Source organism: Solanum stenotomum, unplaced genomic scaffold (assembly GCF_019186545.1).
Source record: "Solanum stenotomum isolate F172 unplaced genomic scaffold, ASM1918654v1 scaffold18934, whole genome shotgun sequence".
Classification (NCBI taxonomy): Eukaryota; Viridiplantae; Streptophyta; class Magnoliopsida; order Solanales; family Solanaceae; genus Solanum; species Solanum stenotomum.
This window is the reverse complement of record NW_026025288.1, coordinates 196,000-218,037: the sequence shown is the minus strand read 5'-3', so window position 1 is coordinate 218,037 and position 22,038 is coordinate 196,000. Positions and strand designations below refer to the sequence as shown.

Sequence of the window (22,038 nt, the reverse complement as noted above, 5' to 3'; positions counted from 1 at the left end):
TATGAAGATCAAGAAGTGTGAGTTATGAAAATAACTTTTAAAAATAATATAATTGAGAAAAATTCAAAAAAGGAGAAAAAAGAAAAATGACAATGAAGGTCATAGAGAGCGCCACATCACCGTTTAAGGTAGCTCTACTGATAATTGTGAAGAAAACATATTAATGGATTAAAAATAAAAAAGAGGTAATTAAACCCTAAAATATTATAAAGACATCTATAAAATTTGGTTGAAGCTCAAAATCTATTAGTGCCATATAAATTAGGATAGCGGAAATAATATATATTATTTGAAATAACATGAAACGTACAACAAATCACACAATAATTACCAACTTCAAAATTAAAGGACATACAAAAAATTTGATCAACTCTCAAAATTCTACTAATGTCACATAGTTTGGGATAGAAAAGTAACATATACGTAAAATGTACTATAACTCATAATAATTAAATAACTTCAAAATCTAAAAGACATATACAAAATTTGCTTGACTTTCGAAATTCTATCAATGACACATAAATTGGGACAAAGAGAATATTAAAAATTACATATAAAGTATTATTAATCACAATAATCAACAACTTAAAATTTAAAGAACATACAAAAAAATTGTTTAACAGTCAAAATTTTATTAATGTCACATAAATTAAAATAAAAAATATAAATATATGTTGGGCCCGTGCTAGCACGGGCTACTGTAACTAGTATTATTATACATGGTATTAAAAATAATGTAAATATACGAGTCTGGAGCCTAAAGGGCAAAAAAAATTGTCACAAATTCCAAAAGGGCACATCACTTTTTATTCTAACCAAAAGGGCAAAATCGCTGCGTCAACAACGATTTTCCTCTGACAAAATGACAAAATCGCTACTATTTCGTCTAAATTTTTTTTTTTTTAATTAAAAGTCGCTGCCACAGCAGCGATTTTGTAAAAAAAAATTTAAAAAAAAATTAAAAATTGCTGCGATTTTGTAATTTTTTTTAATTAAAAATCGCTGCTTTTTCTTTAAAAAAACTAAAACGGCACATCAAAAAAAAAATTAACCAAAAGGGCTTCTGACAAAACAAAAATAAAAATCGCTGCATATTTTCTCAAAAGAAAAAATAACTTTTTTTTCTTCAAAATCGCTGCTATAGCAGCGAATTTGGTTAAGAATTACAAAAAAACTTTTTTTTTAATTTAATATTCTTTTATTATTATTTATGATATATAATTCAATTTTCCTCATGCTTCAACAATTTTATTGAGTATACTGTCGTCTTGTTTATCATTTTTATATTATTAATAAGTAATAATAGGCATGAAAATAATAGCACTCGGCATGAAAAACGCTGCCCCTGTAGCGATGTGTAAGGAAAAAAAATAATTCTGACTTAAAATCGCTGCCACAGCAAATTTTTTTTTTCTTTTTACAATGGCAGCGATTTTTAAGAAAAAAAAATTTTACAAAATCGCTGTTGTGGCAGCGATTTTTAATTAAAAATAAAATAATTTTTTTTAGACAAAATAGCAGCAATTTTGTCATTTTGTCAGAGGAAAATTCGCCCTTTTGGTTAGAATAAAAAGTGATGTGCCCTTTTGGAATTTTTGACAATTTTTTTTGCCCTTTAGGCTCCGGACTCGTAAATATACATTAATGTGAAAAATAATGTATAAAAAGGATTTAAAGGGATATATTTGTCATTTTCCTATTTTATCCCGGGATTATTATACCAACTCAATGTGAGGGATAACTTATCTCGGTACTAATTCATAATTCTAGAATAAGTTATCCCAAGCTTTGCAACCAAACAACGAAATAAAAGATACTTGAAATTTATTCTGGGATTAACTCTTCTTATCAATCACACCAAATGACCCCTTATAGTACATGAACAATATAAAATACTATTATTTAAAATACATGGTATACAAAAAGCATCGTGTAAGTTACTTGTGGTATAATGATCAATGGGAAAATTACTTGCGTGTACACTTTTTAAAAAATATTTACGATATTTGTCAACATTATTCTTTTAACCATATATAACAATTTGGTTGAATGACAGTACTGCTAAAAGTTGCGAATGACAACACTTTTTGCTAAGTTTAAAAGAACAAAATTGTTTAAGTAAGTATTGCTAAAAGTTGACAAAAATGATAATAAATTAAAAATATACTTAAAAGTGATAATTATTAAATAATAAACCTTCACTTATATAATTTTTCCATGATCAATTATCTACCCGTTGATAGTAGGTGTAACGTATTACATTTTACATTTATAAGCTTCTGGTCAATGTGTATAGAAATGGAAAAAAATATCAAATATATATATGTATTGTTTATTTTAGTTCACACCTATTGTTGGCTAGTTTGTCCATATTAGTTGAGTAAATTAATTATTTATCTTTTGTATAATTCAAGACAAATTTCATTTTATAAGATAATATTATTTCTACATATAAGTTGTCTGAATTTCATTTTTCGAAAGTTTAATTTTGTGGATTTTGCTTAGTATTTTAGAATAGATGTTTTCATAAAATTAACATATGGAGAATCACAACTTGTAATATTTATCGTATAATTTTTTAATATTTAAATTTAAAATAGAATATATATTCAATTTAAAAAATGAGTCAAATTAATTTTTTTTAAAATAAAAATATGACAATTATTTTATGATAAAAAGGAGTACAATTATTACTTTTACTAATTTAGAACAAGGGCAAGTAGGCATCAAATGCTCTGATCGTGCACGGAGATGTAGAAAAGGACTATTAACTTGCGTTTGTAGATTTATGTTTTGCCCATTTTGATCTAATCCTTTATTAAATTAAAAATTTTAAAAATCTAATATAATCTTTCATTTTCTTCTAGAAAAAACAATACCTCGTCTTAAAAGATAAAATACATAGGGTTGTGTAAAGATATGGTTCTTTTGCAACTTTATTATTAACTTTTTTAATCACGAGGGTTTAAAAATCATTAATTTACAAGTTACAGACTTTTTTGATAAAAATAGAATATTTGTGTAACTTAATCAATTTTCTCTTTAATACTTCATTGTCCTTATTCTTTAGTCACATCACTGACAAGTTATAGACTTTTTTGATATAAATAAGTCTACGAAATTAGCTTTAATTATAAGGAGTAGGGACTCCATTCTTTCTCCTACATCTATATCTTTGATTAATCTTGAAGAAAAATATTAAAAATACTTTTAAATTTAATGTAAAATATTAATTTTCTTTCTAAATTATTGACGATCATAAAAATACTAATTTTGTTGACAAAAAATCTTTTGCCTAAAAGAGGCAAAGAGAGGAGCATAATCAAAACGAAAATGTGTTTGACAAAGTACATATGTTTTGGTTCTTATGATCCAAGTGGGAGACAAAATTTTCAATTTTTAATCAAATGAACTTAGTATGAGTGTAGTAAATTCGTACTATTCTCACGTAAATTTCACGATCATCTAACATAAGAGATTGGGATGCACTATTCTCACGTATATTTTGATTGAATTGGTGAGAAAAAAATAGTATTATAATACTTTCACAAGGAAATTAGGAAGCTTTTAGTATTTCGGTAATTCAAAGTTTAATTTCAGTAATTCAGTAATTGATAATTGAAAGTAGGTATTAAATATTAAACATTACGAAACTTTGGTAATTATGTATTGAAGGATAGATATTTTGACAAGATATATTCATATTTCATCAAATACACATTTAACATCAATTACATGTTAGCTTTTAGAGAAACCATGTGTAGAAGTTAGATCTCCTCTCTCAAGCACTGACATTACAAATTTATTGGCATAAATCAATTAAAACACCTAAATTACTTGTTAACGTTATCCATACATATGGTATACCATAATTCACTAGAGGTGAACATTTGATATTCAACTCGATATTTTCAGAGTTCAATTTTGATAATTCAATAATAAAAAGTAGATATAACTTCGATACGATAAATTTTGATTCGCTTTCTTAGCGAAATGCGTGCTTCTGTTCACATCAAACATCGTTTTTTTTTCTTTTGCCCCTACCTTGAAGTTGACCCTAGGTTCGATAGTTTGATTTTCAGTTTAAACCCTAAGAATTTATTCTAACGTATAGTATTAATTAAATATTCTACTTATGGTTTCCCTCTTGCATCAACTGGATTATGATATTGGTTTCTATAATTATATATATGGAATCTTGATATATAATTGCATCATTTTTCTTTTACGTTTCGAATTCTTATATGTCCTAATGGAATATTGCTTGCTTGTACACCATTAAGTCACGGAGGTCTACATGACAATATATTCTAGATGCATATTATAAGGAAAGCTTAATACATGGTCATTTTTAAAAAAATTGTCACGATATTTCATTTAGATATTTGAACTAAGTCATTTTTCAATTAAACATGTTAATTCTTAATAAAGTATTTTAATTAAACACTTTCAATTCAAATTTTGAAAATATTTTTACTTGTATTTTCATTCGTCTATCAAATAGTTAATTTAACCATATAAATATATGTCATCTCCTCATTATAAGCATCAACCTCAAGTAGAAAAGACCCGAGATTTTATGGCTTATCAACACAAATGTTATAGTTATAGTAAATGACATATTTTATGTGGCTAACTTAGCAGCTACCTAATAAACGAATGAAAACATAGGCAAAAACGATTTTAAAATTTAAACTAAAAGTGTAATTGGATACAGTTTATTATAACTGATGTGTTCAATTAAAATGGGACCAAATCAGTCACATGCCTAAAGTTATTTTTAGGCCATCTCAATTTCTAGTTATTAATTGAGGGGAAGAGAATGTGCACGACACCAAGCCCACATTTCATTGTTCAGCATATGTCAACAATAAAATTCAAGATTGAAAAGTATTGTAATAATCATAGTACTTTATTTTGAATATTGTAGATATGTTATAATCTTTATGAATTTTCTGATTTTTAAAATTAAAATTTCATTAATTTTTTTAATTGAGATTTTTGACTCAATTTTATCTTAATTTTGTCGAGGGGCAAAAAATAAATAAAATAAAGGCCGATTCAGATGCGGCTAGAAAGGCTCGTTTTAGTGTATTTAAAGAATTTTTAGTTTGATCTTGATCAATCTATATGATTTCTACGAAGAATGATAATCTTGACTTCAACTAGCACAAACAGGTAAGTTAAATTTAATTTGTATTCCTTGAATCTGATTTTTTTTTTCACATTTGAGGAATATACTCTTAACTATATATATATATATATATTCTATATTATATAAGTCAACAAGAAAAGGACCATCACTGCAATACTTAGATGTACAATAAGTTGTGTAAATTGTACTGCTTATTTAGGCCACAAACTACTGCAGGTGCCTGTACAAGAGGCTTTAATAATTGTACTTTTTAGACAACAAGTTCAGAAAGCCACGTGTAAGTACTTTGAAACAGGTGTCTTGCCATTACTCACTCCTTCACACTTAACCAAATTTCCTATGAAGTCTGTCTTCTTTGCCATTACAGCTCTTGCAAATCCACTAGAGGAAGTAGGAAAAAAAAAACATCAAAAGTCATGGTTAGTCCTTTTACTATCTCTATTTTTGTCAAATTTTGCATCATTAATCTCTCTCATTTCTTTGAATTATCTCATTGAAGCTTCTTCATTGGGCTTTTCTAGGTAGGTTTTCTATTTTAGTTTTGCATGTGTTTGAACAAGAAGTTTCACAATTTTGCTGAAAAGTTTCATCCAATTAGCGTATTATTTCTTAGTTTTTAGGTTTGGATCTTATTTATCGATGATTTTTTTGAGTATTTTATTTCTTAGTGCCGCATCTTCAAGAAGAATTGGGACGTTTTCTTAGATGTTGTATCTCTCTCTCCCCCTTTTTTTTTTTTTAATCTGTTGGTTTTTAATTTGTTTACTGGTAAGCACTCCAATTTGACCTATTTATAATATGCTTGTAATTTTTCTTGTGTTATTTCCTCGACATGCATATTCTGATTTATTTTTGTTCTTAAGAAGTTTGCTCTGAAATGAGGTACTTCAAAGTTTTTTGGTATTGAAGTAAATGAAGTAACTATTACGAAGTAAAGTTGCACACCCAAAGTGTTTGATAATATGCCTCAGCCAACTGAATAATTTATTGTATTTCTTTTTCTCCTTTTCACTAGTGTACTTCAAAATTCTCATATACAAGGTACAACATTTACTTCTACTAAACTGTATTTCTGATTAATATATGTGTGGTACCATTATTATGATTCTTCAATGCTTATATATTTTTGCAGAAATCCATATCCCATAGAGGATATAAGAAAATTTGAAACCAAACCTTATGAAACATGAGCACTCAGAGTTTCAAGTTCTTTATCACCATTTCCCCCCTTTCATGTGAGATTTTGATCTTAAAGTTATTTCATGACCATATCTCTAGGATGTAGTTGAGGATTCATAGAATAATTTTTGAGATTTTCTATTTCACTAATTCAGAAGAATGAAAATGAAGGTATGTTATGTGTACTTCTCTTATTTAGTCAAACTCCTAAAATGATACAAATAAATCAATAAAAAAAAAAATTAAATGAGGTATGTAGTGGTTGAACTTTGTTTACATAGAGCGAGTTCCGTAGTTCCTTTCATTTCTAGAGCTCGCTGAATATCCTTGTAACTAATTGGGAATTGACTTGACAACTTGACAAGATGACCCTAGAAGAAATAAGTCTGCCATACATCATACAAGGCTTTATTGAGTTGAACACTATCATAATTAATGTACAGAGAAGGGTCAGGACAAGAGCAGAGAACTCAAGCGTTGAACACGTTTAGTGGTCCAAGTGTTGAATTCAATTTCACGTCTCATACAGAGGTAATTTGTGACAACAGTGAGACAATAATTCAATTTCACGTCTCATACAGAGGTAATTTGTGACAACAGTGAGACAATATTTGAATATGGTCTCATTACTACTGACGGATGAACTTGAGAAAACTATATAATATATGTGATGCTTTCAAGAATGTATCTGCAACCAGATTCTTGGAGTCCCTTATATACTACTTGGCAGTTTATGATGCTCCATTTTGATACTATTATTGATCATGTCCTGCAGATTTCAGAAAAGACATCATAATATCTTTTTTGAAATAGGCACTTTTAAGTTGTTTATAATTTGAAGTCTAATCCCCCGCCCCGCCTGATTAGTCATAGAGAAAAGATGCAAAGTTCGAGATTTATTCGATTCTTTTGGAATCAAGTTAGTTCTATCTATTAGTTATTAGTATTAGTTTTATATTATTACTACTATACATGGTCTCATTTCAAACTCTCTCCAATTTCTTTCTTTCTCAGGCTTGGAAGTGTTCTATCCCTCTTCTGATGAGTGTTTTTTTCGTTCTCTTTGCTTATCAAACTTTCGATGTTGGATCTCTCTCTGATTTTTTGTTGATTGCCTGTGGTAGTGATAAAAACAATTTTTTTTCTCCCTTTTCCACTTTCACATCTGTATAAATCAATTTCTATATGGTACAACAAGAATCAATACATGTCACTCTAAATTTGTTAAGATAACAATGTCTATTTTTTAATATCATCTTCAATTTCACACATACGCTTACTATTAATTTGACCTTTGCTTTGCAGTGGATGACTTCAAGGACAAATACAAAATATTTTTGATACAATACTGCATCATCATCTGTTATTCAGTAATTTGAAAAAATCATTAAAGGTTTTAGCAAGAAAGACAAAACTCGCGTTATTAGTTTATCATCGAGTCCTTAAAGGTAGTTTGTTGCTTCCATTTGACTACCATTGCATGTTATATATATTTCCTGCAATCGTCTAATAAATCTTTGTCTACTTTTCCAGGTGTCGTCGGAAGGATTTTTCACTATAAGCAGTTTCAGGTTTTCAAAATTTTCTTATTCAAAAGGCTTATACCAGAGCTGATCACTTGCCTTCAGCACATATATGGTAATTATTTTATCATCTGAAAGTAAATTATGATTGTCCAACAATAAATTATGATTGCCCTCCTAATCCTGAAGATTTTTTTCAGTAGAAGTTTCGTGTTGCTCCTCTCCAAGTTACTTAACTTTCTTTCATTTTTGTTACCATCTTAATTTACTTACATTACCGAAGATACCAATAGAAGTCCCTATTCCTTCCTTTGTCCACACTACTCTCCTGCTTTTCTTTTTATGTGCATCCTAACTTACTATAAATGAATTGACCTTTTCCCCTATATTCTACTTCATATTTAATTTGTAGTATTGAAAGTTGCTCACGTAATCTGAGTAGATAATAGTTTCTTTTGAACCATTACATTTTTTTTTGAAAGCTCTATTATTTAGTTTATGGATGAAAGTGACATTTTACTCTTTCCATTTGCTTTGTTTTGTGGATTCTGAAATGGAGGAAGAGGAGAAAAGGAAATGAAAACTTTTTGAACATGGGCTATAAATTAGGAGTAGTCCTAATTATTTATCTTTGTCAAAACATGTGATGTATTTATGTTGGGCATGATTTGGCGGAGGTTGATTACAAACAATACTTAAAAGAGATTGAAATGGTAATTATAAAAGTTAGAGTCTCAAGAGTCTTTTTAAGAATTAAGAACTATCTGATAGCTCTTTCATGTTAGAGAAGTAGAATGGGTGATACGCTTAGTTCATTATTAGTTAAAGAATTGTTCACATGCCAGACATAAGTTAAATGTTGTTACATGTGTTAAGATATGTTTTGAGTCCAAATGTTCCAACTTGGAGTCCTTTTTGTTCTTATTCTTTATCTTTTGAGGTTTCTCAAACATGTACTTATAAAAAAAAAATTGGTGTTTGAAGGTTGCTTTAAATCATTCCAAGGTGATCTTTCACAAGAAAAAGTTCAATGGTTTCATCCTCAAAAGTTCTTGATCACATGTACTGCAAAGAGAATTAAAATCAAGCTTTTAGTTGGAGATCTTATATTTGGACATATCTGTATGTCTTGGTGTACTATTCTCTTCAATTAGGGGATGTTGAATTAGTTCTTTACTACTCTCCTTGGTGATCAAATGACTATGCAAATCATCCAAAAACTTACAATCACTGAAAATATAAAGTATTGGGTACGTGCTCAGCAACAGTCGGGGCCAAAGCCACGGGCAGATCCTCTCCAAGCTGCCCAAACTCCAGTTGGTGAGATGATCAGACATGCGTATGTCAACGTTGCTTTCACCTTTTTACAACGAAAATTGTTAAAGATCCTCCCCCTCAATATGCTAACTGGTTTTACTGAATTCTTATTGTGTTTGTCAGATTTTGCAGTTATGTCGATCCCAATGGTCCAACGAAAATCTTCTTGCAGCAGCCTACTCCAGAGTCGCAACTTAGGCGTCGTTCATACCAATCCCAACCTGCTTAAAACTCAATGTTACCTAAACTGTGAATTGTTCATTTTCTGACGTACTTTTCTAGAAGAAAATGGGCTTGCATGTGTATATGTAGTATTATATATATACTACACAGGCAGCTAATTGTATCGAATTCAATGCAAATTGTACTATGTATTAGCCTCATTTCATTGCCAATAACTAATTGTACTGGATTCAATGTAAATTGTATTGCATATTGGCCACTTCATTAAATATATTACATTAATTATTTTCATTTATTCCTCGTTAGCTCTACAAATATTAGTACAAATTCATTCTCCTAAATGTAGTAAAACTATTTAAATTGTATTGTTACTGTACTAAAAGGACATTAAAACCAAGCATGTTGGGCCCGTGCTTGGCACGGGCCATGGCCAATCTAGTGTATATATATATATNTATTTTTTTATTTTTTTTATTTTTTTTTTGTTATCATATACACTAAGACGGGTGAGATGGGGAGGGAGATGAACAAAATTTGTTATGTATTTCAGATACATGTGAATCACACTCGATACATGTTAGTGTAATTCACATGTATCTAAGATACCAGATTCATAGGAGAGTGGCGAGCGAGATGAGAGAGGTGAAGATTCATAGGAGAGTGGCGAGCGAGATGAGAGAGGTGAGGGAGGCGAGATAGATTTGTTATGTATCACAGATACATGAAAATCCACTTGAATACAATGTATCTACAACAAATTACACATAATTTTAACCTCATGTATCCCGAGATACTGGATATGTATATCTGGACGTATCTGGACGCACCAAAATTCAAAAAGATATATAATATTGCAAATCAGAATGTATCTATGTCATTTGATCTTAAACTAGTGAGATTCATATAAGTTTCCGATGTATAAAGTATACAACATGTATACACACTCAATGCAAATATTTTGCGTGTTTTTTTTTTTTAGTAATATTGGTGGAGCTGGTAGCTCCTTTATTTCAATAAACCCAAATATTTACGGATTTGGCTTCCCTCCATTTCGTCAAGTACACATCTAGATGAGAGACATGTGTACTATTTAATTGTTAAAGGTCAAGATTATATTTCATTAACTAGTATCATAACCATAATTAAGCCCTTGCAAAAGTTGTTAGTTTTAGGAGAAATTATGGTTATGAAACTAGTTAATGAAATATAATCTTGACCTTAAACAATTAAATAATACACATGTCTCTCATCTAAATGTGTACTTGACGAAATGGAGGAAAAGGGTAATGGAGGGGAGCCAAATTCAATAGTTACATTATTTACAAACATAGACCCTTAAAAATAGGCCCAAAGGTAATCTAAAACAATAAACATGAAATAATGTGGTTTTCCCATTTCACCCATAAATCATGAAAACAGAAAGAGAAGACCAAAAAACGAAAATAATGGATCAAATTTCTATACTTTTAACTTCCATTATTCACGTAACACCTCTACTTCAAATCAAAATTAGAGAAAACAAAATATATACAAAAAAAAAAAAAAAAAACATTTCCTTGAATTATTTTTTCAGTTTTCACAAGAAAGAAAGAAAGTGATTATTTTTTTTAAAAAAAATGGGGAATAAGGGGAAGACAATTGGTGTGGCAGTGGATTTTTCATCGAGCAGCAAAGAAGCATTGAAATGGACAGTTGAAAATTTGGCTGAAAAAGGTGACACAGTTTACTTAATTCACATCAAAACTCACACTCTCANAAAAAAAAAAAAAACCATTTCCTTGAATTATTTTTTCAGTTTTCACAAGAAAGAAAGAAAGTGATTAATTTTTTTTAAAAAAATGGGGAGTAAGGGGAAGACAATTGGTGTGGCAGTGGATTTTTCAACGAGCAGCAAAGAAGCATTGAAATGGACAGTTGAAAGTTTGGCTGAAAAAGGTGACACAGTTTACTTAATTCACATCAAAACTCACACTCTCAGTGAGTCCCGCGACCAGCTCTGGTCAAAAACTGGTTCGCGTAAGTTCCTTTATTATCAGTGTAATTTAATTTGTTATACATATGTATATATATTCATTGAGGAGCGAAAGAGGGTCAAGGGGCGGGTTCATCAATTGAATCCCTTTGGCCTAACATTAATAATGTGTTGCAAAAATAGAGTAAATTTTTTTTTTCTAAATTCGAAAATCTCCTTGATGTGCATTAGAAATAGTTTAGTGGTAAAGGGGTTCAAAAATTGTGGTTGACTTCGAAAATCTCCTTAATACATTAGGAATATTTAAGTTTAGTGGTAAAGGGGTTAAGAATAGTATTTCCTCATAAGTAGATATCCTAGGGATAGATGTGATACTCTAATATTTTTCAAAATCGTCTAGTCTGAATTTATGGCTTCGCCACTAATTACATCATGATCACATGTTTAATTTTTTAGGTAATTAGTTTCATATTATGCGTCTGTTGTTATATTTAGGTTACTTTTTGTTTGTATCATTTAGGTGGTGTGATGGAGTAAAAATTCTTTTATATTGTCGATTGATATTAAACTATTTTCTTTTTATTTTTGGATAGTTTTTCTTTTTGTTTTTTTCACTTTATGACGTGGTTTCAATTTATTTTGTTAGCTCTGATTCCATGGGTGGAGTTTAGAGATCCAGAAGTGATGAAGTATTATGATATCAAAAAACCTGATGTCCAAGTTGTTGATTTACTTGATGCAGCGACTAAGCAGAAAGAGGTAGTAATTATTTTGATCTATTAATAAGTTCTATATTTTTTCTTATAAGTCTAATCTTTTAAAGAAGAAATTAATGACAAACAAAATTTCATATGTGAATAGTAAAAACTCATGCTAATTCCATTTAGCGACGGATTATTACAAAAATCCATTTAGCTTGGAGTTATTCCCTCTGTCCCTAATTACTTGTCCGCTTTTGAATTGACACACCAATTAAGAAAACAATGATTGACGTAGTGAGTTTACCATTTTACCCCTATTAATTATGAAGTGAATGAATAAAAAACTAAAGATTTCAAGAAGTTCTATTTTTTCCAAAGTAATTAATTGAAGGTATAATAGGTAAAAAAAAATTTATCCTTTCTCGATTTATCAAAATTGACAAGTAATTAGGGACAACTAAAAAAAAAGGTGGACAAGTAATTAGGGACAGAAGGAGTACTAATTAGCTAAAAATTATCGAAAAATTTCGTAACTAATTTCATAGAAGTAATTAGTAATGTCTTGAAAGTATTGATTTGTTGTACAGATAAACATTGTGGCAAAAGTGTATTGGGGAGATGCAAGAGAGAAAGTGTGTGACTCTATTGAAGATCTCAGGTTGAGTTCTTTGGTCATGGGTAGCAGAGGCCTAAGTACTATCCAAAGGTACTTATTTTCCATTATATTCTATTACTATTAAAAAAATAGAAATTACCGACAGGTAAATTCTATAGTTGAATAATAAAATCTATTACTAATATTATTTAGCAATAAATTAACAAAAAAAATTAGAAAGCTTTAACAAATTAATTGATTGACTACATGAATTTTCATCTTGTTGATGATGATTTGATTCTAGCATCTTGCATCAAAAAAATATATTAGTTTCAAGCTATTTAGCGATAAAAAAATATGTTATCACTTATCCATATGTTGTTTTTTATATTCCATAAGTACTTCATTAACTTTTGGATTTTTTATTTTTTTTGATACAGGATAATGTTGGGAAGTGTAACAAATTATGCATTGAACAATGCAGCTTGTCCTGTGACTATAGTTAAAGATCCTGATTTCCACAAGNGATAATAAAATCGTTTCTTATTTCTCTCTCTGGAAAGCTCCATTGTAATGGAGTCGGTTCATCATTTCTGCTTCGAATCTTAACTGTTTACATGGTATCAAAGCATAGATCCTTCTAGTTCTAGCTTCTTACTCTCGATCGATTCTACCCTTGCCGTTTTCGTTTGGATTTTACAAGTCTCGGAATCGAATCAAGGATTTTCTAGGGTTCCAACTAGTTCGTGTTTGGAATCTCTCTGTGCAAAGGTTGTTCTCTTTCTGGTAGTGAAAGAGTCTGGTATTTTCGTTCTACTCTCCTTCGTTTGGTTATTCATCTCGTTTTTTTTTTTTGTGTTCGTGATTATCTTTCGATGACTGGAACTGAGACATCAACGGTTTCTTCGTCTACTGGTAGTGCTTCTTCTTTGCCATCCAGAACTGAGTTTCACAAAGATGATTACACACATCCTTGTCATCCTCTTTATGTCCATCCTTCTGATATCTTAGGAGGTTCTTTGGTGTCTGTCCCCTTCGATGGAACTTGTTATGCTAGTTGGAGACGCACTATCCTTGTCACCCTATCCGTCCGCAACAAACTCGAGTTTATCGATGGAACTTCCTTGCGCCCCTCCTCTGACTCACCATTAGCTAGGCAATGGCAGAGGTGCAATGATCTTGTCCTTTCATGGCTTCTTCATTCTTTATCTAAAGAGATTGGGCGTAGTGTTGAGTATTCTGAACTTGCTAGTGACGTCTGGAGTGAACTTGAGGAACGATATGGAAAAGCTGATGGTGCTAGAATTTTTGAGTTGAAAAAGGAACTAGCTCATATTTCTCAAGGATCTCTTGACATTCCATCATATTTCAACAAAATTAAGCAGCTCTGGGATGAGATTGCCTCCATTTCTGTCAGACGAGCTAGGATTTGTAATTGTGGTGCCAAAGGACTTTATCAGGAAGATGAAGATGAGCAGAAGCTCTATCAGTTCCTCATGGGGCTGAATGACACTTATGTTCAGGTTAGGAGTCACATCCTTCTGTTGAAACCCACTCCTTCGGTTGGAGTTGCATATGGGCTGCTTCTTAATGATGAAAAACAGAGAACTGTCTCTGCTCCTTCTCACTTTCCTTCCAGCTCCACGTCCTTCAATGTTGGAGTTACGCAACAACCGTCATCTTCCTCCCGGGTAAATTTTGAATCTAGTAAGTCCTCCATCCTCTGCAAATATTGCAAGAAACCAGGGCATACAATTGACAAGTGCTACAAGTTACATGGTTTTCCACCTGGTTTCAAGTTCACAAAAAAAATCTAGGATCTCGGAAGACTGCAGCTCATGTTGAAGTTGAGCCTCTTTCTGCCTCCCCTTTGTCTTCAGAAGCTACTGATGGTGGTCTTTATGGGTTAACCTCTGATCAACATTCTCAATTGTTGCTGCTGCTGAAACAGACTCACATTTCTCCTACTACATCCAGTCCTTCATGTCTCATGGCGTCTACCAATTTTGCTGGTAAGCTGATATCTGAAAGTGTTCTGTACAAATCATGTATGCTCTCTCAGGTAGATAGTTTCCTCTGGATCATAGACTCCGGAGCTTCTGATCATATAACTTCCCACAAGGACTTACTTTTCAACCTTCAAACTTTACCTATCCCTGTACTTGTTTCCCTTCCTAATGGTTATAAAGTTAAGGTCACCAATACAGGTTCCTTGACTCTGTTTCCTCACATTACTTTGCACAATGTGCTTTACATCCCTTCCTTGCAGTACAATCTTATATCTGTTCACAAGCTTGTTGATCAGCTAGATGGAGTTGTTTACTTTACCAAAACTTTGTGTGCTTTACAGGCCCCTTCTCAGAAGATGCCTCTGGTTCTTGGTAAGGTGGATAATGGCCTCTACAAGCTGTTGCTTCCTCCCACAACTTCTTCTGCGCATACTTCTTCTGTTGTTTGTCCCTCTATTCCCTGTAGTTCTACTATTGATTCTGCTGTATCTGTTTCCCTTGGCACTTCTGCCAATGTAACTGATGTTGCTTCTGACAAGTTGAATAAAGTCAATAAAATGGATATTGTTTGGCATTATAGACTTGGTCACATTCCTTTTTCTCGTATGAAATATATTTCAGCACTTCAACATATTTTATCTCCTAAACAATCATTTCCTTGCCCTGTTTGTCCCTTAGCTCGACAAACTAGGCTACCTTTCCCTGACAGCTCTATTCAATCCACTTCCTCTTTCCAGTTGATCCACCTGGATACTTGGGGACCCTATCATTCTCCTACTCACAATGGCTCTAGATATTTTTTGACGATTGTCGATGACTTTTCTAGAGCCACCTGGACACATCTAATGGGTGCCAAGAGCAATGCTTTTGATCTTTTGAAAGCTTTTATCAACATGGTTGAAACCCAATTTAGCTCCAAGGTCCTCACTGTCAGGAGTGATAATGCTTTTGAGTTGGGTTCCAGTTCTGCTGGTATTGATTTTTTTTCCCACAAGGGTATCATTCATCAAACCACATGCCCTCACACTCCGCAACAAAATGGAGTTGTGGAGAGAAAACATCGACATTTGCTTGAAACTGCCAGGGCTCTTCTTTTCCAGTCTTCTCTTCCCATTCACTTTTGGGGGGATTGCATACTCACTGCTACGTACCTTATCAACAGATTCCCTTCTTCTTTATTACATAAGAAAAGTCCCTATGAGATCCTCTACTCCAAACCCCCCACCTACTCTCATCTTCGCGCTTTTGGGTGCCTCTGTTACTCAACTGTCTCTAAGTCCAATCGCGACAAGTTTCAACCTAGAGCTGCCCCTTGCATTTTCTTAGGATATCCATTTGGAAAGAAAGGGTATAGACTATATAATCTTTCTTCCAAAACTTCTTTTGTTTCTAGGGATGTTGTGTTCCATGAACATATCTTCCCCTTTTCTACTTCCAGCACTGTTCCTTCTTCTCCATCCCTTTTTCCTTCCTCCTCTTATTTTGATGACCTTACTATTGTCGATCCTCCTCCACCTACTAACCCTTCTGCTAGTGATTTACTTTCTGATCATCCTGATCCTCCACTGCCTCCTTCGAGAAAATCTTCTCGTCCTCATTCTTTGCCCAAATATCTCAGTGCCTATTCCCTTCCTCCTTATCTCTCTCGTACTTCTGCTCACGTCTCCAGTTCCCTTACTTCTGGAGAGCATCCTGTTGTTGAACCCAATTCTTATTCTCAGGCTGCTCTTGTGCCTGAGTGGCAGGATGCCATGCAGTTAGAATTTGATGCATTGGCTGCTAATGGTACTTGGGATATTGTTCCCTTACCTCATGGCAAGAAGCCTATAGGGTGCAAATGGGTCTATAAGATCAAGTATAAAGCTGATGGGAGTGTGGAAAGATACAAGGCTCGCTTGGTAGTCCGGGGTGACACTCAAGTTGAGGGCATCGACTTTCATGAGACATTTTCCCCTGTTGTCAAGATGTCCACTGTCAAGACTTTGGTTGCTGTGGCTGTCAAGAAACAGTGGCCTATGTTTCAACTTGACGTCAATAATGCCTTCCTACATGGGGATCTTGATGAGGAAGTCTTTATGCGCATTCCTCCTGGTTTGACTGTTTCTTCCTCTTCTTCTGTTCCTTTAGCTTGCAAGTTACGGAAGTCACTTTATGGTTTACGGCAGGCTTCTAGGCAATGGTATGCCAAATTGTCTCAGGCGTTATGTTCTAGAGGTTATACCCATTCCCTCAATGATTATTCCCTTTTTCATAAGGGTTCTGGTGATTCTTTGGCCCTGCTTGCCATTTATGTGGATGATATCATCCTTACTGGGTCTGATCTAGTTGAGCTCTCCTGTCTCAAATCTTTCCTCCATGCTGAGTTCAGGATCAAAGACTTGGGGTCTCTCAATTATTTTCTCGGGATTGAAGTCTTGTACACCCCCTCAGGGGTTCTGCTGCATCAGAAAAAATTTGTTCATGATCTCCTAACTTCCTTTAACAGTCATACTTGTTCACCAGTGGTTTGTCCTTTTGAGATAAATACCAAGCTACATGCTGATGTTGGGGACCCTCTTCCTCACCCCGAGGAGTATCGGTGTTTGATTGGCAAGTTGAATTTTTTAACTCATACGCGGCCTGACATCTGCTTTGCTGTTCAACACCTCAGTCAGTTTATGCAGCGACCATGTGTGCCTCATATGCGTGCTGCCTTGCATCTCCTTCGTTACCTCAAGGGAACTTCTGAGTTTGGTGTCTTCTTCTCCTCTAATCCTGACCTTTCCCTTGCTGTTTATTGCGATAGTGATTGGGGGGCTTGTGCTGACAGTCGTCGCTCTGTGACTGGGTTCTGTGTACTTTTGGGCGGTAGCTTGATTGGTTGGAAGTCTAAAAAACAGGCTGTTGTGTCCCTTTCTTCTGCTGAGGCCGAATACAGGGCTATGAGCAAAGCTGTTGCTGAAATAACTTGGGTCACTCGTCTGTTATCTGACCTTGGGCTGCCTATTTTCACCTCTGTTCCTCTATTTTGTGATAACCAGGCTGCTATCCATATTGCCAAGAATCCTGTTTTCCACGAGCGTACCAAACATATCGAGTTGGATTGCCATTTCGTCCGCACCAAGCTTTCTGATGGGTTGATCAGCCTGTCTCATACTGCCAGTGCTTCTCAATTGGCCGACATGTTCACCAAATGTCTACCAGGTGCTACTCATCATGTGCATCTTCACAAGTTGGGTGTTCTGTCACCCTCCAACTTGCGAGGGGGTGTTGGAGTTAGTGGATCCTGATATTATTTCTCCATACTTGTATTGGGCCTGACCCGATATTTATGATGTATTTTCAGTAATAGGTAGTTGGGCCTCACACAACTGTATATATAGGCATGGGCCAGATATTTTGTAACAACAATTCATTTTTCTTCTCACTCTGATAATAAAATCGTTTCTTATTTCTCTCTCTGGAAAGCTCCATTGTAATGGAGTCGGTTCATCATTTCTGCTTCGAATCTTAACTGTTTACATGTTTTTTATATTCCATAAGTACTTCATTAACTTTTGGATTATTTTTTTTTTGATACAGGATAATGTTGGGAAGTGTAACAAATTATGTATTGAACAATGCAGCTTGTCCTGTGACTATAGTTAAAGATCCTGATTTCCACAAGCATTGATCACAATAGCCTTGATGCTCATTCAATAAAAATGTTTCTACATACATCTTTTACTCTTGGAGCTTAAAGATATATACACTGACATATAATATAAATATTTTTCATATTATCGAAATAATTTAATAGCTAGTTGGTTATAGCGAGTTATTGTTCTATTTTCTAAGTTATCATACCATACATATATATCCCTTCGTTCCAGGATAATGCTAGTATGTATTTGAAAAAAAATTTGCACTATCAGGTCATTTTTACCTAAATTGTTTATTGAGACATTTAAATATAGGGAAGGTAAAAAGAAATATTAGGATAGAGCTTCTTAGTAATTCTATGTTGTGTGATATTTTATTTTATTTTATTAAATTACTCACTATTGCAAGACCTATTGTAGTGTCCCAACAATTCATAGCTTACAGAAATCCCATTAGTTTAGGAGCTAATTACTTAGATACACTAAACACTCGAAGGTTGTGCAAACTTTTTTTCAAGTCTACTTTTTCTAATTCTTTCAACCCATCTGAATTAGCTTCGTCAATTGCCTTCTATAACCCTAGTAACACCAATGCCGATATTATTCCTATCTTCAACATACTGAAATTAGATCCCTTATCAAATTTCTCTATTAAATACTTTGTTAAAGATGATGAAGACATCTTAAACCTTGATTATGTGCGTTCAGATACGTCCATATACATGTATCTCGGGATATATGGGGTCAAAATTAGGTGTAATTTGTCTTAGATACATTGTATCTAGGTGGATTCGCATGTATCTAGGATACAAAGACAAATCTTATTCGCCTCCCTCCTGCTCTTGCTCGCCTCTCTCCCTATTTTAATGTATTTGGTAGCAAAAACATGTATCTAGGTGTATCTGATATGAAATTATTAACTAGTGATTAAAAAAATATAATTCTTTCAAACTATAAAAAGAATTACTTAATAAATATGATAGAAATGTTTGTGTAATTAGAAAATTTCTCCTAAAACTAACAACTTTTGCAAGGGCTTAACCATTCAGGGTTCAAAGGACATAAAGCCCAACACTTCTATGTCAAGCCTTATTATAGAACTGGCCCAATACAATTCACTTCACAGTAAAAGCGCATGTTTGCCACTTTTCAGTCATGTAATCGAAAAATAGATATTGTGTATATTAAATGTAACTATGACAATATGTATATTTGTTAAGATATTATATGGTAAATTTGGATTATGATAAATATAGAATTTACCGGCCTCGTTGATTAGGGTTTTGATATTCGAATAAGTTAGGAATTTGGTTAATTTCTTGTGTATAATTAGGAACTCGTCATTTGACACTACTTCGCCTAATATGTAAGAGAAAAATAAAAATATTTTAAGATATGGTTGGCCCCCGTTGCAACATACAAGTTTGTAGACACCTAATTCTTACTTTTTAAATAGAAAATAATAATTTCCCTTTACTAAAAGGTCTTGAATAACAAATTCCCTTTATAAAATTACAAGTCAAGGACATATGGCTACATCCACAACCGTTGAGAGGAGTTTCTCTCCCTTTCCCTTATTTTCCTTTTTCTTATCTTAGGCGAGAGAAAGACGAGTTTTGATGCAATGATAAAAAATATATTTTATATTAATATATGGGGTCTCAAGTTGTGGAATTATTAATTTGAACAAATGCAAGGTAAAGTTGTCTAGTAATCGGGATGGATGTGTGGGTTCATCGAACTCAATGACTAGCGTTCTCTCAAACTCTCTCTCTATATATGATGTTAAAATTTTTATCAAGTCCAACTAATAGATTTCGAATTCAGTAAATTATTGCTTACAATAATATGAATGTGGTCTAATTTATGTTTGAAGTAGTGTACCGATTTACCCTTTCACATTTTTTTCTTATTTCAAGTTGAGCAACCGGAATTATGATCTAGATCTTATTAAATGCAATGTACAACTTTATAGTACCTTACAAGGAAAGCATAAAGTGAAAACCTTATTATTGGTGGTGTTTTAAAGTGTTAGATGCATTGGGAGATACTATGATTAATAGTGTCCCAAAGAAATAAATAGCAAATTAAATATTCAGCTCCCAAAGATATACAATAATATTATTTTCAATAATGGCCCATTTATAGTCCAACTTATTCCATTGTGAAAGTAAGATAAAATGGTGAAAATTCAGATAATCAATTAATTGAATTATTAGCACTTTTCCCTTTGTAAATGAACCATACCAAAATGTAAGAGTGTACATGACCGAGTTGGTTCGGGTTTTTCAAATATCAAACCAAACTATTTGTGTAAAATTTTTAAATTTATAAACCAAACCAAACTAATAAAATTTGGATTTTTTCGGGTTTTTCAACCTCGGGTTGGTTCGGGTTTTTCAAATACCAAAAAACCAAACCATTGTGTCGAATTTTTAATTTTATAAATCAAACCAAACTAATATACCTCGGATTTTTTCAGATTTTTGAATTTTTTCGGTAAAGTTTGCATACAAACATATAATTAACTTGTGCTTAAAATATTTCTTTAGTCCAACCAAAATACAATTATCAAATGTTTCTTAAGAAAATAACATAAAATATGAGATGAGTACTGATGACACTAAAATATTCAATAAAAAATAATAATGAAATCATCATATAAAATAAATATTGCAAAGTCATAATGAAAATTATCATAATTTAAAAGTACTAAATCATGTTAAAATAAGTTTAATAAGTATTAGTTACATTACTAAATATTTAAGGAAAATTAAAATTAGATTATGTATTTTAATTGTCTAAACCAATGTAAAACTAAAGAACAAATATTCAATATTATTGTCATTCTTAGTGTTGAATTGATTTTCTTTTTGCATTAGTATTAATTTGATTTTGATTTAAGTTTTATTATAATTATCAACATCTATGAACTATAATCTTTATTGGACCATTCCGAATTCTAAGTTTTGAACTTGAAATAATATATTAAAAGATAAAAACTATGAAATAGTATAAGAAATATTTTAAAATTATATCAAAGTAAATATTTTTATGTATAAAATAAAATTTTAAAATTACATATATAATGTCGGGTTGGTTTGGTCTCGGGTTGGTTTTTTTTAGTTAAAACCAAATCAACCCAAATATAGTCAGTTTTTTTTTTTCAATACCAAACCAAGTCAAACCAAACCACTAGTCGGGTTTTTTTCCAATTTGACTCTATTGCGGTTTGATTCGATTTTCGGTTCGATTTTGTACACCCCTATCAAAATGTATGAAATCTCTATTTCAAATCATAATTTTATGTATTAGGTAACTACAGTAACTAAATTGAAAAGGTAAAAATTCAAAAGTAAAAATTCAGATAGTCAATTAATGAAATTATTAGCGCTTTCCCCTTTGTAAATGAACCATACCAAAATGTATGAAATCTCTATTTCAAATCATAATTTTATGTCTTAGGAACTACAGTAACTAAATTGTCATATCAACTAATTTATATTATTCATATATATATATATATATATATATCCTTTTCTTTAATCATATTTAGTTCTATAGATAAATTTGCTATATATATCCTTTTCCTTAATCATATTTAGTTCTATAGATAAATTTGCATGTGTTACTAGAAATTATAGGTCTTTTAAAATAATTTTACCTCAAACTCGCTCGTTCATAGAATATTCAATCACTATAACATTGTGCGTATATATTAGTACATTAACTATCCATTATCTTTTACACAATTGAGTTACCTAAAATCCAATTATATAGCTTA

General features: G+C 32.1%; 1 protein-coding gene and 1 long non-coding RNA gene across 3 annotated transcripts; both read left to right on the top strand.

Moving 5' to 3' along the window:
• Positions 1 to 6,753: 6,753 nt before the first annotated feature.
• On the top strand, positions 6,754 to 9,036 carry LOC125850733 (uncharacterized). Its single transcript, XR_007444838.1, has 4 exons — positions 6,754 to 6,865; positions 6,918 to 7,782; positions 7,868 to 7,972; positions 8,842 to 9,036. It is a non-coding gene; the product is annotated as an uncharacterized LOC125850733 (long non-coding RNA).
• A 1,946-nt stretch (positions 9,037 to 10,982) lies between these two features.
• Positions 10,983 to 18,292, top strand: LOC125850735 (universal stress protein PHOS32-like). 2 transcript variants are annotated; one of them, XR_007444839.1, is made up of 5 exons: positions 10,983 to 11,070; positions 11,293 to 11,373; positions 11,976 to 12,088; positions 12,618 to 12,736; positions 13,066 to 13,094. XR_007444839.1 is itself a non-coding variant. In XM_049530587.1 (4 exons), exons 1-4 carry the CDS (start codon positions 11,196 to 11,198, stop codon positions 18,284 to 18,286), a joined length of 501 nt encoding a protein of 166 aa, XP_049386544.1. In that variant the 3' UTR covers positions 18,287 to 18,292. The 2 variants fall into 2 exon arrangements, 1 of the variants encoding a protein (XP_049386544.1); XM_049530587.1 differs by lacking the exons at positions 10,983 to 11,070; positions 13,066 to 13,094 and adding an exon at positions 18,196 to 18,292 and having other exon boundaries at positions 11,196 to 11,373.
• Positions 18,293 to 22,038: the final 3,746 nt, after the last annotated feature.

Coding starts and splice junctions, on each gene's coding strand:
- LOC125850735 (XM_049530587.1), top strand. CDS start 11,196: ATGGGGAGTAAGGGGAAGACAATTGGTGTGGCAGTGGATTTTTCAACG. Junction 11,374..11,975: donor CTGGTCAAAAACTGGTTCGC/GTAAGTTCCTTT, acceptor TTATTTTGTTAG/CTCTGATTCCATGGGTGGAG. Junction 12,737..18,195: donor GGCCTAAGTACTATCCAAAG/GTACTTATTTTC, acceptor TTTTTGATACAG/GATAATGTTGGGAAGTGTAA.